The 20,206-nt window shown below is 37.6% G+C and overlaps 1 protein-coding gene across 4 annotated transcripts in view; it reads right to left on the reverse strand.

Moving 5' to 3' along the window:
* Window positions 1-20,206, reverse strand: part of LRRC72 (leucine rich repeat containing 72) — a 41,730-nt gene that overhangs the window by 16,987 nt on the left and 4,537 nt on the right. For 3 of the 4 annotated variants that reach the window (XM_053218365.1, XM_053218367.1, XM_053218366.1), the window contains exons 2-5: window positions 18,707-18,861; window positions 13,957-14,026; window positions 3,133-3,214; window positions 1,086-1,196 (exon numbers count right to left, since the gene is read on the reverse strand). In XM_053218365.1, coding sequence (XP_053074340.1) covers window positions 1,086-1,196; window positions 3,133-3,214; window positions 13,957-14,026; window positions 18,707-18,861 — 418 coding nt within the window. The remainder of the gene's footprint in view (window positions 1-1,085; window positions 1,197-3,132; window positions 3,215-13,956; window positions 14,027-18,706; window positions 18,862-20,206) is intronic. The other variant, XM_015082354.3, reaches the window with a different exon arrangement.

The following is a 20,206-nucleotide window of genomic DNA, read 5'->3' on the forward strand; positions in this document are numbered from 1 at the left end:
TAGGGCTAAATGGATAAGGGGCATTAAGGAATCTACTCCCGAAATCATTGTTGCACTATATGCTAACTAATTTGGATGTAAATTTAAAAAAATAAAATTAAAAAAAATAGTATGAGCTTATTGAGCAAGAACTATGTATTATTTATTTTTCCAACCCATTTCACACTGTCTTCCACTATGTAGGTCACCTCCTTCCTGGGGGTGATTCAGTATACATGAATGAAATTTTCTGTTCACCCACTGGAAAGCTTTAAAAATTTTTAATTTTTTTGGTGTCAGCTTTATTAATATAATTCGCATGCCACATACCACTCATTGTTAAGTATTCAATTCATGTTTTTTAGTATATTCAAAGAGTTGTGCAACCATCATCACAGTTGATTTTAAAACATTTCATCACTCCCAAAAGAACCCCTAATTCTTTAGCTATCACTCCCCAGTCCCCCCTTTCCCTCCCAGCAGTGGACAAACAGAAATCTATTTAAAAATAGTGAAACTGGGGCGCCTGGGTGGCGCAGTCGGTTAAGCGTCCGACTTCAGCCAGGTTACGATCTCTCGGTCCGTGAGTTCGAGCCCCACGTCAGGCTCTGGGCTGATGGCTCAGAGCCTGGAGCCTGCTTCCGATTCTGTGTCTCCCTCTCTCTCTGCCCCTCCCCCGTTCATGCTCTGTCTCCCTCTGTCCCAAAAATAAATAAACGTTGAAAAAAAAATTAAAAAAAAATAGTGAAACTCTCAGTGTTGTTATCACAATAGATGTATGTATTCTGGACACATCATATAAATGGAATCACATAATATGTGCAAACATTTATATTTTAAATAAAACCAAACATACAGGTGTAAACATGTAAATCTTTTGTGACTTTCATCATTTCCCTTTGACATGCCATCTCAATTCTCCAAAAAATGTTTTCCACCTGTTATTCTTTCAAAAACATATTTTTAAAACGAATAAGATTTAGTCTTCTTTCAGGAATATTTAAGTATTTAGTTATACCACTGATCTAATTGAAACTTAAAAAATGCAACCTTTCCTGTGTTAGTACTATTTTAACTTATGGCCATATAAATATACAAATGAATACTTAGGCTCTTCAGATTGAGCATTCCCTTTAATTCCTTCACTGTTGCGTCAATGTCCGTTAGCTCATTGTGGTGTAGCAGGAGGATATGCAATGAAGGTAGAGAGTGCAGGCCTGAAAAACATTATTTTGTACAAAATTTTAAATGCTTTTAATGCTAATTAAACATGCCAATTAAACAAAAGCAAAGAATACATTTCAGCTGGTAAAAGGAGTCACTACTAATGATGTGAATTGTCATTGAGAATACAACAAAACATAAGAATTTGAATGATTGAGTGTGATGTGGGAATGTAGAGTCAATTTCTTCCCACTGTTATTATTTTACATTTTTTCCTGTAGCTATCATTTTTCTGTTTGATTTCAGAGAGGTTATTTTCTTTACTCTTCTTTTTATTGTTTTGTTTTGTCACTGTTACTTAGATTTATAAGGCCAATCAAGGGAATAATTACTCATTTGAATTGGCCCTTTCCCCGAAATTGCGCAGCTAAATATTTTCTTCACACAATAGGAAGAATATTCACATTACTTTTGTTGATTCTAAATTTCACATTTCCCCGCATTTTTAGCATAAATGAAAGTGGGTTGTGTCTTTACTATAGCCACATCATAGTTGAATTGGAAGATTTTCTTTCTTCACAGTACATGAAATCATGGTGGATCTTTTTTTTTTTTTTAATGTTTATTTATTTATTCTGAGAGTGTCTGTGTGCAAGCAGGGGAGGGGCAGAGAGGGAGATCCCAAGCAGGCTCTGCACTGTCAGTGCAGAGACAGAAGCAGGGCTCCATCGTGCAAACTGTGAGATCATAACCTGAGCAGAAATCAAGAGCCGGATGCCTAATGGACTGAGCCACCCAGGTGCCCCGAACTCACGGTGGATCTTAAAATTTATGGTATTTTGATCCTATGATACATGATATTAAAAAAATGTTTTGTGCTGTACCTTTTGTATTTCATGATCATAGTACATCATGTACTTTTATATCTGACTTGAAACTGTCAGCTTAGATACGTAAAATTAATTCAGAGTGAAAGAGGAATTTGTCTGGCAAAAATTATAGCCACTAAAAACATTAAGAGTATTTATAAAATCTTCATAAAGTTTATAAAGTTTGAGTGGCAAAATTTCTATTAAAAAAAATTTTTAGCGTTTATTTATTTTTGAGACAGGGAGAGACAGGGCACGAACAGGGGAGGGTCAGAGAGAGGGAGACACAGAATCTGAGGCAGGCTCCAGGCTCTGAGCTGTCAGCACAGAGCCCGACGCCGGGCTAGAACTCACGGACTGCGAGATCATGACCTGAGCCGAAGTCGGCCGCCCAACCGAGCCACCCAGGCGCTCCCAAAATTTCTATTTAAAACATTCTTTTACATTTTGAATAAGGTATATGACAATATTTCACTAAAACTGTAGTCTAAAGCACATTTCTTTCTTTTTTTTTTTTAACATTTATTTATTTTTTGAGAGACAGAGTACGAGCAGGGGAGGGGCAGAGAGAGAGGGAGACACAGAATCCAAAGCAGGCTCCAGGCTTGTCAGCAAAGAGCCCGACCTGGGACTCAAACCCAGGAACTGTGAGATCATGAGCCAAACTCGGCACTTAATTAACTGAGCCACTCAGGAACCCCTAAAGCACATTTCTTAAAATGAAATGTATATGAGAGCATTTTATTTTTATGTATTTATTTTTTTAATGTTTATTCATTTTTAGAGAGAGAGAGAAAGAGAGCGCACGCGAGTGGGGAAGGGACGGAAAGAGAAGGAGACACAGAATCCAAAGCAGGCTCCAGGTTCTGACCTGTCAGCACAGAGCCCAATGTGGGTCTTGAACTCACAAACTGTGAGATCATGACTTGACTGGTAATCGGATGCTTAAATGACTGATCCACACGGGCATCCCCATAAGAGCATTAAAAAAATAGATTTCACTACATATTACCAACAGAAATATTAAAACAGATTATTGCCTGCCATTAGCTATATGATAGTTACCAGTTATTACTCAATTGAAAATCTATTCAAACAGCAGAAAAAATGTAAGACATACCTTCTATCTCGAATATGGCATTGTTGTTTAGATATAGTTCTGTCAGACAATAGTTTCTAGTTAGAAATGTTACTCCATGGAGCTGAAAATGAGAGATAATAATATATTTTCTATAGTAATTATATATATAAATGTGTATGTATATACATATATGTATAAAGTTATAATAAGATCATAGAAGTTTGATGTTTACTGTTATTATTTGTCACCTATTGGTTTGGGCCATGCTTTCACATCTGGACTGTCTGAGGACTTTGTGATGAAAAGGATGTGTTCAGATCATTGAAGACAAACCTTTCATAATGTCTTGACCAAACTTCTTTGCATGGTTTTCGAGGCCCCTGTAATCTGGCCTAGCCCCTTTGCTCTATCTAACCTTGTTCCCTCCCAGTTCTGCCTCCTGCAGTCTCATTGGAGGTGGTCCCACGTACCCACTGATTCACCATCACACATTATTTAGTGACTAGTGTGTGCCGCGGGCTCTGTCCTCAACGGTGAAGCCATCTCTGCAGCTGTGTGTGAGTCATGCCTTCTCTTTAGCCTGCTTGACTTTTCTCTCTGGTACATTTCCCATAATTCTTAAGGATCAGCCATTGGCCAGCAAAGCGAATCAAACCATCCTTGAGTGGACCTCCATAGGAGGTGTCCCCTCCTCGGGGGATTTGCTGAAACCATCCTTTGATCTCCTGGCATCTCACTACTGTCTTCTTCTCACCCTGTTTTGACCCACTTTTTGTTTCATGAAACTTGCACCTGCTCCAGCTCTTGGAGTCTATGAACCATCTCTGCTCCTCCAGCTCACTGTCCTTCTGTAAGCAGATCTCAGTTTAGCAGAGAATGGTGTAATCTGAATGCACACAGGAGGGCAGGCCCAGTGCTAACAGCCTGACCAGCCACAACTCTTAGGGCAAGGAGAGGGCAAGGCACAACATCACCCTGTGGCTTAACAGCCCATCTTTTTAAACAAGGACTTTCTTGACAACCTCCACGCCCATGAACCTCCATTGTCTTGACCATTCCCATACTTCATTTGACTTCTACAATTAATCACTTGCTTGCTAGTTTTATGTCTTCATTAAGGAAAGGAAAACCATATTTCTTCGGTATCTTATTGCCTCCACCCCCTCCCCCATTTTCCTAACAATATGGTGAAGTCACATCTTATTTTTAAGATCAGTTTTGAAATTTAGTTATATGAACTGCAAAGAGTCAAAAGCACTCTTGAAATTCCTCAAATGAACCATTAAGTACTATACCCAGGAAATGGGGTATTCCACTCTAAACTGAATGCCAGAAGTGGCTCTGTTACTCTACCAAAACTCCATTAAAAAAAAAATTTGACTCTATAATTTGGGTAAAATTTAACAATTTGTTTGAGTTGTGAGGACGGATGAGTCAGAGGCAGGGCGGTATCTTCTAAAAGCTGCAGGTAAGTGAAATATAAGGCTATCTGTCTACTTAGTACAGGATTTATCAGGGAGACTATTCCCATTAATAGTTATTGACCAAGTGCTTCATATTTTATAAATACAAAAGTATATGCTCATGATTATACATTAGTTTTAAGTGTTTATTAAAGCTTATCATGGGAATTATTGTTATCAGTGAAATGTTTTTGGCCTTTGATGTTTTGATTCAGATAGATGCCAACCGTGTGATGAAGTGAGGATTCATTGCGAATTTTAGTCACGCCCTCTCATAGCTCAGAAAAGCTGTTAGATTTGTGTCCCAAGTTGCACAACTGATTTCTTTAATGAATTGTTTTTTTATTTTTCTGTTGTTGTTATATTTGCAACATTTGCAAATTACGAAGCTATAAAAGGCACATGTGCTGTTTATCTCATCATTTCACAGATTCATCTGCACCAAATTATGTTAGCGCCCATGCAGGAGGACCACCAGTAATTTCACCACAGCTTTTGTTAGGTCATAAGAGGGGCTGTGTTCTTCCCAGGTAGGAGACCTAGCAACACAATGAGGGGCGGATCCCAGTTGGCTTCCTATCCCTTTCTACTCTTCCTTCTGGCCTCCTGACAGCAACTCACTGCCTTCCTTCCCCTTACCACTCCCTGATCTAATGATAGCCACACCCGACATAAATATAGAAAACAAACCCCATTGGAAAGCATGACTTTGTCTTCTCTTCTTTTCCAGTTGCCTGCCCGACCACACATTGACAGAACATTTCTAATTAGTCAGGGCTTTAATTTCTCTTGCATTACTTATTAACACAGAAAGAATACTAATAAACTCCATAATTTCATCTTGATTATAGCATCACAGTTTTCACAAGAGCATTAATGTCATTGTACCATGATTACTGGGATTTTAAGACTGCACTGTTTGTTGGGGTGAGATGCATAGGAGAATGGGGTGGGAAGAGATAAAGCCAGATCATGAGGACCCTGGGAGCTATTACAAGATTTTGTGCACAGGAGTGTTACTGTTCAATTTTATTTTAGAAAGAAAATGGCAGAGAAGAAAATGGTTTAGAAAGGATAGTAAGTATAATGGGAGGAGTTGAAAAAAAAAGGGTGTTACGCTAATTCAGAAGAATATATGGTGGCCCAGAGTAAAGTAATGACAGGGAGAAAAGAGGTAGAGAGTATTGAGAGAGAGACAGCTCTAAGGTAGAATTCACAAGGCTGAATAGGCATTACAATGTAAGTTGTTGAAGGCAAGATCTAGGCATGAGAATTGGACACATGCTGATTGTTCTGACATTCATTCTGACAGTGTTAAAGTAAAACGTTATTATAATTATCCATTTAGAAAAGTCTACACTATTAATTCTAAGGATCACCTTAAGATTTATATTGGATGTGACATTTCACAAATCATTTATTTTAGCTCAAGACTTGGCACATAACAAATGCTCAATAAATCACAGCTACTATTATTTCACCATTATTATTATTATTATTATTATTTTTATTTTTTTTTTTTTTAGAGAGAGAGAGTTGAGAGTACTTAAAGCACTTACAGGTAACCACTGAAGTACTAGTGGAGAAAAAATTATGCCAGCATGAATTTAGAATTGAAGAGGCATTCATTTATTTATTTTTAAATGTTTATTTCTTTTGGGGGGGGGAGAGAGAGAGAGAGAGAGAGAGAGGAAGCACAAGCTGGGAGAAAGCAGAGAGAGAGGAAGAGAGAGAGAATCGCAAGCAGGCTCCACACTGTCAGCACAGAACCAGATGTGGGGCATGATCCCACAAACTGAGATCATGACCTGAGCCAAAATCAAGAGTTGGACACTTAACCGAGTCACCCAGGAGCCCCATGGAGGCATTCTTTTAGAACAGGGCTTCTCCACCTCTACAACTACTGACATTTTGGGCCAGAATATTCTTTGTTGGGGTTGGGAGGGCTGTCCTGTGCATTGTAGTATGTTTAACAGCAAATCTAGTCTCTACCCACTAGATGCCAGTAGCACACACACACTCCACTTGTGACAGTCAAAAATGTCTCCAGAGAGTGCCACATGTCCCCTTGCAGGGGAAAGAATGGGGGTGGGGGGCTGTGTGCAGTCACTGCTGGTTGATAACTGCTGATTTAGAGTCAAGGGGAGAGGGAAGAGTCATATTTATTAAATGCTAACTATTAGTTGGCCCCTGAGCTAGATGTTTTCACAGACATTATCTAGTGTGATGCTTACAATAGCCCTTTGTTATTTGTTTTATCCCTTATTTATCTAGGAGGAAACTGAGGCTCCATGAAGTTAACCAACTTTCTCAAGGTAACAACAGAGCAAGGATTAAAATCCAAGTCTTTCTGACTCTTGGATCAAAAACTGGCCTATAGTACACCATAATTTGGTTCCTTAAAAAAGAGGAACCTCTATATAAAGTAACCAGAAGACATTAATTTGAACATACATACTTTGAAGTAATAGAAAATATTATCAGTTTAAGTAACGGAAAATACTCTATAAATTATTTTTCTACTATATCAGCAATGTTTTTCACCAAAAAACATATTTAAAATATACCCAAAAATATTTGGTGTGAAACTGACAAAAAATAGAAGAGAATTAATCTCTAAACATATATGTCCAGTATATACTGAGCCAACTAAAATTCCATGATGTATATTGTAAAGCTACTTGAAAAAAAGGTAGTAATCCAAAGAATTCTTTACCAATATTTAAAATAGCACATTAAATATTATTATTTCATTTTTCAAATGCTCTAAGCCGTTTTTAGAACAAGGTATGTTTTACATAAATGAATAAATAAATATATTTATACCCAAACCTTATTGAAAGAACCAATTAAAGTTGTATATATTGGCTTATGGAATATTTTTCATCACTCAATCTAAAAGTTTCCATTACTCAAACTAAGAGTATTTTCTATTCAAAATATTTTCAAATTAATGTCTTCTGGATGATACATATATCAATTTAATCTTCATGATAAACTCTTAAGGTAAGAGTACTATCATTACCTTATTTTAAGAAGTGAAACTGAGGTACAGAACTGTTGAGTAATTTGTCCAAGATTACACAGCTAGCATATGGCAGAACTGAGGTTGACTCAGGCTCCAGCGTCCTTGCTGGGAACCACTGCACTTCATTACCATCCAGAGTAGGAAGCTGAGTTGTCAGTCAAGCTCATTTCCAGGCTCAGCTTGAGTCACTGGCTTGACTTGCCCCATTCACTTGATGTAATGTTGATCTCTTGGGTAATATGGGTATCTCTCAAAAATTGCTTGCACCTGGCTGACCTACAACCTACCAAGTTTCAAAAACCTAGGGGCAAATCACCGTAGGCCAGTGATTAAAAAACAGATGGGCGGGGGGGGGGGGGGGGAACAGCGCCTGGGTGGCTCAGTTGGTTGAGTGTCCAACTTCCGTTCAGGTCATGATCTCACGCCTATGGGTTTGAGCCCCACATCGGGTTCTGTGCTGACAGACGGCTCAGAGCCTGGAGCCTGCTTTGGATTCTGTGTCTCCCTATCTCTCTGCCCCTCCCCTGCTCGTGTTCTGTCTCCCTCTCTCTCTCTCTCTCTTTGTCTCTCAAAAAATAGAGTCTTAAAAAATTTCAAAAAATGATGAAATTCTATAATTATGTGTTACTTAAAAGGGTATATTGTTGTATGTTTGATGACAGAAATCGCAATATCTCCTAAATTTACATAAATGTCTAACTATTAGTTGGGTAGAGTTTTAATAATACATATTGAATTATGTAGGAGAAGAAAAGAAAAAAGTCAATATACTTCCAGGATTCCTAAGTTCATTTTTATGGTGCTATTGTAGAAGAAATGAAAACAATGCATTCATTTGTATCTTAGTTCAAAATTTGTACAATATGTGAAAATAAAATCTATACGTTAAAAATATTCAGGAACAACTATATTTATCCAATACAAAGACTTTTATTCTCATGTTTTCCCCTCTGTATTCCATGTCATTGAAATTTTTGTATATGCCCTTTTACAAAATAGGTTACATTTTTTGGTTAAATCATTTTAAATCATAACTAGATACACAGTGTAGATATCTATGAATTTCATAACCATTCAGTGAAGCCTTATTTAGGTTATTTATGTTGATTTACTTTTTTGAAGAGGTTTTAAATATTTGGCAAAACATAATTCTCTCAACAAAGTTGACATAAAGGATAGAATTAATGTTGACCTGAGGCAACAGAAACATGTAAGAGCCCAAATTATATGGAATGCATGCTAGTTCATTTTATTCCTTAACAGTTTTTATGCTCTGCTATGGGATTTGTGCTGCTCTAAATTTGTTTTTCAGAACAAGGTATGTTATATATAAATGAATATATAAATATATATATCCAAACCTTATTGAAAGAACCAACTAAAATTCCATGATATATGTTGTAAAGCTACTTGAAAAAAAGTAGTAATTCAAGAACTCTTTACAAATATTTTAAACAGCACATTAAAAATAATTATTTCTTTTTTCAAATTGTGAATTGCTAATTTTGAGCATCAATGTCCCTTCCTAAAATACTCAAATTTGTGCTATTTACAAAATTCTCAATATGTGCTGAATGCTTGGGAGATAGGAAAGAGTAACATATCTTAATGGTGTAGAAGAATGAGTCCAGGATCTTTCTTTCTTTCTTTCTTTCTTTCTTTCTTTCTTTCTTTCTTTCTTTCTTTCTTTCTTTCTTTCTTTCTTTTTTAATGTTTATTTATTTTTGAGAGAGAGAAAGAGAGAGACAGAACATGAACAGGGGAGGGGCAGAGAGAGAGGGAGACACAGAATCAGAAGCAGGCTCCAGGCTCCACGCTGTCAGCACAGAGCCCATCGTGGGGCTTGAACTTACAAATCTTGATATCATGATCTGAGCCAAAGTTGGATGCTCAACCGAGTGAGCCACCCAGGTGTCCCAGAGTCCAGCATCTTTCTCAAAGCAATTTTGCTTATTTTAATCTGACCTTTCTCTGGTTAGTTACTATGGAATATGTTATTATAAATAAGTATTTCAATTATTTTTTACATGATGAAGTTTATGAAAATACCTTTGCCAGAAGAGGTACTTTTATTTAGATTTAGTTTGTAAAATGTGTCACCTATTTGGTCTTTGCTACATGGCAGAAACTCAGATTCCATTTTGACAGTTGCTTGGTGAAGCAACATACGGGTTTTTCATCAAGTGCTTCTTCTAATCTGAGACAAATGAAATATACCCAAGTACTGGCCGTTCTTCCAGAAATAAAAGGATACTAGCATTGTGGCACCAATATTAAGAGTTCATTATTGGGGCACCTGGGTGGCTCAGTCGGTTGTGCGTCCGACTTCGGCTCAGGTCATGATCTCACAGTTCGTGGGTTCGAGCCCTGCATCAGGTTCTGTGCTGACCGCTTGCTCAGAGCCTGGAGCCTGCTTCAGATTCTGTGTCTCCTTCTCTCTCTGCCCCTCCCCCACTCATGCTTTGTCTCACTCTGTTCCTCAAAAATAAATAAATGTAAAAAAATTTTTTTAAAAAAGAGTTCATTATTGAATGAATTAAAAAACAATTTTTGAGGTGATGAGCCCAAACACAAAAAGATCAAAAGTATAGACCACTTGAAATTGTAGTATAAAATGCAAATCACTCAACTTCTCATGGAAGGTTGGAAAGGATTAGCTGTGGACCTAAAATTCCCTCGGTCAGGCATTCTAGAAGATGAGACAAAGAAGGGAGTATTTAAAAGGCCTCGGTTACTGTGCATGTAAGAGCAGCGACCTCCCACTAATTACATGAGGAGAGATGAGAAAAGGTGACCCAGAAATGGAGGTGCTGCAGAATTAGTGAATATCTATGCAGTATGAGGAAGAAATGGGCCCTCAGAGAGCGTAATAAAGGAACCAGAGTTGCCTGAGCAAACCTAGGAAAGCTGGGGAATTGGAAGCAACTTTTACCTATTGAATCTGCAAGTCCAGGGTCAGATTAGATGCTCCAGTTTTATCACCCACTAGAGAATGATGAGGAAACATACACCTGCTTCTAGCCATGTTAGGTTCCAAATACACCAAACTGCATTCATTGCCTCCCAAGAGTATAGCTTTCTCATATTCCATTCCAGGTAGTTTGCAAATGCCATGCCCTTACCATGAGTAGAGGGAGCCACTCCCTCTGCCCTTCTTAATTTTATCGTTAGAGCAGGTACCATCACATTTATTGTTACATTCTGTCAGTAGCCTAACCGTAAATACAAAACGAGACACATCAGATAGGATGTTTTGGCTTCAGGTAACTTCTGAGCTAAACTCAAACTGGCACATAGATGAGAACATTTATTACCCCACATACCAAGAAGTCCAGAGGCTATGAGAGCCTCAGTCCTAGTATCACAATGAGTCCCTGGGCTGTACTTTTCCCTAAATGTTGCTTACATTCTCATGCTGACAGGATGGTTCCTGGCTTCATATCTAGGCAAGAAATCATCGAGGAACCAAGGGACCTCTCTTCTAGTGCTCCCTTTAAGACTGAGGAAACGTCTCACAGAAGCCTCCTAGCAGATGCCTCCTCTGTCTCTATTACCATAATTGGGTTATGTGCCCATTCATTGACTAGCCACTCACACGGAGGATGGGATTATCCCGATTGGCTTAGACAGTATAGGATCCATTCCCTGCAACTGGTGATGGGGTCATCTACCTGATTAAAAAAGAGAAGTATGTACCAAAACCTAAATTCAGATTCTGCTGTTTAGGTAAAAAGAGAGAATGGATATTGGATGGACAACCAATAATATCCAATACACATTCCTCAACAAAATTCTTGAGTATAAAAGAGTAAACAACAAAGATGTGTTCATTTTACTTTACCACTTTGTGCCTTGGTTTTTCCTAAATAGAGGGTAGTTCAAGATATTCTCTAATGTAAGAACAATGCCAGTCACAGACTCTGGTCATTGTTAACAAAATGTTGCAATTCTAAATATTTACATTCCTGTGTCAGTGTTGATGTTTTTCACTGTATTTTTACACATCATTTCAATGCTGGTATATTAACTTCTTTGCGGTCATCCTAGTGCTATCTAGATTTTAAAGAAAAGTAATAATCGTGGGGCTCCTGGGTGGCTCAGTCGGTTAAGGGTCTGACTTCGGCTCAGGTCATGATCTCATGGTTAGTGGGTTCGAGCCCGCAGCAGGCTTTATGCTGACAGCCCAGAACCTGGAGCCTGCTTCAGATTCTGTGTCTCCCCCTCTCTCTGCCCCTCCCCCGTTCATGCTCTGTCTCTCTCTCTCTCAGAAATAAATAAACATTAAAAAAATTAAAATTAAATAAAAAATAAAGAAAAGTAATAATCAAAATTTTACATATGGATTTTGTTGAAATACTATCATAGCTAGTATGTTCATTGGAGTTTGGGATCCTGAATAAGACTTCATTTTTTTAAATTAATTAATTTTTGAGAGAGAGAGAGAGAGAGAGAGAGCACAGGAGTGAACAAGGGGCAGAGAGAGAGGCAATCCCATGAGGTGCAGAGGGAAATAAAGAGAGGGAGAGAGAGTGCAGAGCCCAGAGCAGGGCTTGAGCTCACCCAAAGTGGGGCCTCAACTCACTGTCCGTGAGATCATGACCTAAGCAGAAGCCAGATGTTTAACCAACTGAGTCACCCAGGTGCCCCCTAAATTAAGGCTTTAATTTTTCATGGACTATAAGTATTCAGCAGCTTAGCAACCAGCCAATTATTGACCAATAGGAAAACTTACAGGAGCTCATTTACTTATCAAATGAACACCGGATTTTTGGATAAGATATATTTTCATTGTTATATGAACTAAGTAAGTCTATTTTTTAAAAGAACAAAGTTAAATGATGATGATTTTGGAAATAATATAGTGAGTTTGTTGAATGTAAATAACCAGGCACATGAAGAGAAATCAGCCTCCTCCATTCCTTCCCCACCCACTGCCCTTCAGAAACAAAAGAAAGTAACATAGTTGAGCGGGTGTACCATCCTTTCCTATGTATATAATGTGTCTCAAGTCAATTGTGTGAAAATTCAATGACTGGAAATGGGATAGTGTCCACTAACACAAAGCTAAAAGATATTTAAGAATCCCTAATTATATCTTTCCCTGTAGACACATTGCTGATATTTGTACACGTTCTTTCCTTCAGAGCTGAACACCACAAGAGGCACACGTGAGAAACAAAGATTAGTCAGTCTGGCCATGCTTCTGATGATTTCCATCTTTTTCTAATCAGAGGGCGCACACTGTGACCCAGGATCATTTTTGGCAGTGTTTAAAAGAGTTTTAAACTGTGTGCCCTTAAGTGGTGCGTACACTTTCCATTTCAGTTGCTAGTCGCCCGGGCCTTGAAGGTGATTTGTTTGTTCTCTCAGAAATCATTTCAAGCTCATGAGACTTATACTTACACTTAATATGAGAAGCACTTTCATTTTCCATTTCCCACTTAGTTAAGAAAAAAAAAAGAGAAGACTGAAAATGCCATGTAATATTGAAATGCTTGTATAAACATGGCTGCTTAGGGATTCTGTGCTTTGAGTCGGGACTACTGTTGACAAGCAGACTACTGCTGAAAACTGAAATTATTTCTTTTTAATCAGCTGGTATTTGAAAGTCGAAATTCAGAAAGTTAAGATTGGATCATCAGTTCATAATGAACAAAACACAAGCTGTTGGAAAGTCAAATTTTTGAAAGTTGAGAATAACCGACTAACTGATGATTGTCTAAGCTCGCATTTTAGTTCAGTTCTGCTCTTTGCCTTGGAAAGAACTTGGAGCCCCAGCCAGGCACCCACTATGGGGTAGGCAGTGGGAGGGCACTGCCTCCTAAACTCTAGCCTCCAAGAGAACCTTTAAGGGCCATACTCAGTGAACTTCCCTGCAGTTGGGGACATGGTGGCTTACTGTCTGCCACTTCCTGAGAAAGTAGATCGGCTTAGGTCACTGGGAGGTGACCACCTGCTTGGCTTCTGACAGGAGGACAAAGGTGTGTGAGTGCTGGGAAGTGCATGCCAGACCACTGAAGGAATATTGATCTGGGGTACTTTACAAGGGATCCTGCCCAAGGGAGTAGTTTGCCACAGCCCAGAAACTGTCAGTTTCAGGTACCACTGGGATAAAAGGGGAGGAGGAGTTGGGAGAGGCCAACGAAGAGGAATTAGACTTGAAACAACCTACTTTGGAATAATCCATTAAAAGAAAAAAAGTTGACTTTACACACCTGTTAGTACCAGAGGGTACAGATCACGTAAGAATTTTGTTTCTTACTTAAACTAGGAGTATAGAATATTAATACTTTTAAAGATTAGCTTCAACAAAAACATGAAATTAAGATTGTGATTTAATTATAGAGCTATTTAAAGATAACATAGAACTACCTTATTGTGATGTAGCCATAAGTATTTTAATTTTTTAAACCTAGAGAGATCAATGACTTCTGTCAGTTCCCTGGAAAGGAAAGAAAAAAATTAACATTAGCAACAATTAATTTAATTTAATTTAATTTAACAATTAATTAGCAACAATTAATTTATTCATGGGTAAGGTGGGTTATATAGTAGGTCTTTGGAATAACTGTAAAGGCCTCTCTCTTTGTTCTTTCAAAGTTGTTGGCACACCTCTCTACTAATTTCCAAAATACCATCGTTACACTTCATTCATTTGAATTAAGATTTTGTCAGCCAGTTAAAGAAAATACTTAAGGAAAACATTTGATCACATTCCTAGAAATTTACATCTCATTGTGATTACATTTATTGGCACCACAATTAAAAAAAGGAGATTTGGGGGCACCTGGGTGGCTCAGTTGGTTGAGTGTCCGACTTCAGTTCAGGTCACGATCTCACATTTTGTCAGTTCGAGCCCCGCTTTGGACTCTGTGCTGAGAGCTCAGAGCCTGGAAGCTGCTTCAGTATCTGTGTTTCCCTTCCTTTCTGTCCCTACCCCACTCACTCGTTTGCACTTTCTATCTCTCTCTCTTTCAAAAATAAATATTCAAAAAAAAGGTTTTACTGGGTACAGGGCAGAGGGGGAAAAGTGAGTGTGGAAGACCTTGGACTTGCACATAAATGTGGAAAACACCATCAGCTCCTACTTCCACAGTGTCTTTGAGGTTCTTACTTTGGGTTGTCCAGATCTTGGCCACATTGTACTTAAGACGTGGAAATGGCAGTATGTCAAAAGACAGAGACTAGGTAGTGTTTTATTCTTCCTTTGTTGTTTATTAAATATGGGATCAAAATATCACCATCCTTTTTGAATCATACAGGTGGTCCTGAGTCCTGTTGCTATGTGGCTCACTCAGCAAAGGGACAGGCCTGGGGTGGAGAGGGGGAATTATCAGTGAAGTGGGCAAAATCCTGAGAATAGTCAGCCCTTGACTGCTATGGGCTCAAATATTCAGATCTCTTTTATTTCTAATGGCAGAAACTGTGTGCCCAGGCTGGGTACGTACACATATATGTCTCTATCAAACATTGGCATAGAGCACACACTCTGTGGCAGGCACTTTTCTAAGCCATTAAAAATTGTTAATGTTAATTAATGTTATATACATTAACTCATTTGTGGTAACATCCTTTCACAAATTTTTTTTTTTTTTTTTGGCTTTGCGACACTGAGGGACTAGTATTTTCCTATTTTTTGTGAAAACGTATTTTCTAAATCATGCAAACAACATTTCTAAACAAAAGAAACTTTCTCACCGACTCTTCATATGGAGAGATTTCAAAATTCAGAAAAGTTGAAGGAATAGTACATTGAAAGCTTGGATAGCCCTCGCAATTTTTAATATTTTGCCACACCTCTGCTCGCTATCTCCAATCTATATAATATATGTCCTTATTGTTTGATAGTTTTCTTGAACCATTTCAACATAAATTGCAGACTTATCATCGTAGGGCTCTCGCTCTTAAACACTTGAGCATGTGTATCCCTCAAATAGGGACATTCTCCTGCAGAGGTACAATACCATTATCACCCCTAAAAATTAAATTGAATTCAATAATATCGTCTACCATGCTTTTCATATTCAAGTCGTCCCTGTTGCTCCTGCACATCTTTGTTTCAATCCAGAATCCCATCAGTATTCATGCACTGCATTTTTAGTTGGTATAATACCTTAGTTTTGTTAAATTTAGAATAGTCACTCCGTCTCCTTTTATTACCTTCACACTGACTTTGTGAAGAGCCCAGGACATTTTTCTGAGAGAATGTCTCACATTCCTGATTTGTCTGATGGCTTCCTCATGATTAAATTCAAGGAGGGCCATTTTTCAGTTACAAAGGTAATGATTGCCGCGTCACATTATGAAGCAAGTGATGCCACTTTGCCCCACTCTTGGTGAAGGAAGTTCAGTCATGGGGTTCAGGCTGCATCTGCCAAGTTTCTCCATTGTAAAAGTATATGAATGTTGTCATTGAGCAGTTATGTGTGGGGCAAAACTCTAACGACTGTGTGTATGTCTTGTCCCCCAATAACTTATTCAATGGATTTAGCTTCGGTTGATGATACTTAGTGAATCAGAAGATTTGGGATTATAAAATGCTGATTTTTCTGATGCTGTCATTCTTTTTACACTTATTAGCTGGTATTCTGTTAAGATGGGTATCAAGGAGGGCACTTGTGAGGAGCACCAGATGTTATATGTAAGTGACGAATCACTAAATTCTACACCTGAAACTAATATTACACTGCATGTTAAACAAGTGGAATTTCAGTAAAAACTTGGAAAGAACATCCACCCCTGCCCTTTCTTTCTTTCAGTCATTCTCTTCCACACCTTACTTGTATTTGAAGAGTTTTTTCTTAAACCTTTTCCGTTGTTGTTGTTTTGTTTTGTTTTTTAATTCTCAGAGTATCCCAAACAAAAGACTTCAAGCAGAGTACATGTCCTTTAGACATGCACTCTTGGTTGTTGAACACTTCTCTGGTACCCAAAATATTCCAGACTCCTCAAATCAACTCCTAATAGGAGACATATACACATAATGCATTCTCCTCCACTGTAGATATGCAGCCTATTTCTGGGAAGAAGAATTTGGATCCTGGTACACTTAAATTATTGCACTGGGCAATAATGATAATACATTAACTTCATCCGTTCCCATGAGAAATAAAACAATCATTATGTGGTAGGAGAGAAACTCAAGCCCCACTTAGAGGATTTCCCAGAAAAGTTATTTTAATACATTAATACTTTGAAATATCAATTGTGTCAAATTAAGGTCATTAATTTTCTTGTACTAGTTGTATTATATAAGGTAATAAAGTTGATTCCCTTTTAAAAGGACTTTCATTCAAGTCAGAAGGGTAAATTCTGCACATAAACCTGTTAGAAATCAATAAAGGGCTGTTGCCCTTTATTTCGGGGTGATGCCAGTGGAAGACAAAGAGAAGAAATCCTACGACTAATGATGGCAATGACTTATGGCGACAGTAACATGTTAGCTCTGTTGTCACAGTATGCATTCTCCATGATTACTCAAGGAAATAATTGATTTTGTTGTTGTTGTTTTATTTTGTTTTGTTTTCCTGTTTGGCAACAGAGACTCCAACAAATAGCCTAGTTTACCCAGTTTAATGGTATCCGGGCAGAGAAATACATATAGTTTTTGTACCCAGATGTATTAAATAATAACTTAGTATTCTTAGGACATAAAATGTATTGTCCTTTAGTTGAGAAGACCAGTAATTACTCACTGTCAGAGGATCAATATTTCTATTTTTTTCTAGTGTTTCAGAGCTTTCTTATTGTTATCTGCATACCCTTGTACTACACAGATGTTAAAATCATGAAAGGCTTAGAGATGCGATCTTTGGCCACATAAAATATGTATTATTATTATAAAGCTAGTTGATCTATAGAGAGATTCAAAGCATGACTTTAAGTGTGTCAGAATTATCTACTATATCTGTTCCATTCTAAAATATCCATTTTTAAAAATCTTAAATTGGCCAGCTCTTTTTTTTGTTACTATCAAGAGATTTAGAAACGTTACCAAGATAAATATTTTTCTCTGCACTTACAATCTAAAAAAAAATACATCACAAAAGAAATATGTTTATTAATAAAGGATTTCCACAAATCACCAGCAATAAAGTGACTGACTTCAATGATAGATAGAGTGGGACATTTGCTTTAAAAAGTAGCTGAGTTCCAAAGATTACATGAGTCGAAATATGTCTAGCCTATTTTAAAATAATACATAGAATTCATAGAGATTGAAAAGCATGAAAGGGGGAAAGAAGAGTAGGAGTAGGGTCATTGTTATTAAATTCAAAGTATACCCGCACAGATGTCACTTGTTGGCTAGTAAAAACTGTGGTCCAGTCCAACCCATAACTTCATCTTCCTCCTATACATGGGGTTCTATCTCAGGCATTGTGACTGCTCTGTAGAAGAGCCGACATTGCCTCTCCCACCTTGGGCAGTTGGAGGGGCATGAAAGGGGGTTGTTACAGGAAGAGGTTTTCTTACTTACCTGTAAAATTAGTATAGGGGTTGTTGGCTAGGGGTATAATATAATAGGATTATTATTATAGTACAGAGGTATAATGAGCCGCCATTCTGTAATAACAGTAATAATATTAACTGTGTTAATGCTCACTGAGTGCTTACTGTCAACCAGGCCCTTTACTTTCTACTATCACACCTAATCTTCACCCAACAACCCTGTAAAGCAGATAGCATTGTTATACTCAGGCAGGAGCCATGGTAGGTAAAATACGAGTCCCATTTACATGTGAATTTCAGAGAAACCCAAGGAAGTGTAAGACATACTTAACACTAAAGAAAAATTATATTCATCTGTTTCTCTAAAACTCACATATAACTGGACTTGCTCTATGTTTATTTGCTAAATCTGACAACCCTAAGTTTTATGACATGCCCAAGATTACACAGCTGGAAGAGACAGAGCCGTGATTCACACTCAGCCTGGCTCCATAATCTTTGTTTTTATCCATTTTAATTTTGCCTTTCTAATAGAGACGCCAGTGAATGGTAAAGTAATTAGAGGTTGGTACTTGCCTAGCCAATCCTTGGGGAAAACAATGGAAAAGAACATGTGAATCTGTGAAACATTATAATATGATGCTCTTCTAATTCTTATATAAAGGACACTTACTTTTGAGAAAGGAACAGCTCAAAGACATCAGCATCCCTCTTGTGGCCACATATCTTTAGCTGATCTTCAACTGCCTGATAACATATAATTAATCTGTCAAGCCACATTCCACTGAGCAAAAATACAGAGACATTTGCAGTCAATAACAATAACATCTACAAGAAGATCAAAAGAAAGGTGAATAAGGAGGCAACCACTCTAAACTAATAAATTTCAACACTACAATTATATATTATTTAATCATTTTTGTGGTTGAATTTCATTATCCTTAATCCTGGGCACAGATGTGTAAATAATTTTTAATAAAAAAGAAAAAAGTTTGTATGTGTACATACTAACCAAAAGCAAGTTTTTTTTAAATTTTTTTATTTATTTTTGAGAGAGAGAGAGAGAGAGAGAGAGAGAGAGAGAATGTGAACAGGGGAGAGCCCGAGAGAGAGGGAGACAGAGAATCTGAAACAGGCTCCAGGCTCTGAGCTATCAGCACAGAGCCCGATGCAGGGCTCAAACCCATGAACCATGAGATCATGACCTGAGCCTAAGTTGGACGCTTAATCGACTGAGCCACCCAGTTGCTCCCAAAAGCAAGTTTTTGATTTTCTATGAGGCAGAATGATTTGGCCTTTAAATATTCTTAAATGTTCTTTCAAACATGAAGAATTCATATTTGGTAGCTTTTTCATAAAGCTTACAGAATATCCTTGGTATCACCATTGCAGGTAGAGTAGGATACAATACATATTATTGTACAGGTGTTTCACATTGTAACTTCTCAATAAACATCAGACCAATGAAAAAGTGAATAGATATTATTTCCCTTTCTTTGCAAAGGAACAGTATCTTCATTTTTCACGAGTTACTAACATACTTGCACCGTGGGAATTTTTGATGGGAAAGAAGTAATTTTTATTCCCATAGGCTTTGTTTTGAAAATACAAATCCAACAACAGCAATTTAAGTGCTTTGCTTTTTCTTTTTAAGAGCCTTTGCTAAATTACAAAATAACATTTACAAGCCACATGGCCTAAAATGATACGGAAAAATTAAAGCCCATCTATAATTTGCCATGAAGGAGTAAAGCTAACAAGACACAACAAAAGTGGAAAGTATAATTGTTGCACTACTGGAATCTTATAAACATTGTAATTATCAGAGTCAAAACAATCACCAAATTTCAGCTGGGATTTGTCGTGGGTGGTGAGGTTGTGTTGTCAGCGATTTATGAAATTTTGACAATAGCTTTGTTATTTAGTAGAGGACGTTAAGAAGAGTTAGATTTAATGGAATGAACAAATATTGAAAGAAGAGAGGAAGATAGATATACCAGGGATTGAGAGTCATTGTTAATGTATTTCCCAAACTTCCTTTGTTACCTTGTTACACAAGGTGGATCTTGGGGCTTAGAGAACTCATTGGCTCAGGTGGAGGCATTTCCATCAGGGCATTTTGTGACTCTATAAAGAGCAAGCTGAATTGGGGGCTTGGATAAACCCACTGGAT

This window comes from Acinonyx jubatus, chromosome A2, assembly GCF_027475565.1.
Source record: "Acinonyx jubatus isolate Ajub_Pintada_27869175 chromosome A2, VMU_Ajub_asm_v1.0, whole genome shotgun sequence".
NCBI lineage: Eukaryota > Metazoa > Chordata > Mammalia > Carnivora > Felidae > Acinonyx > Acinonyx jubatus.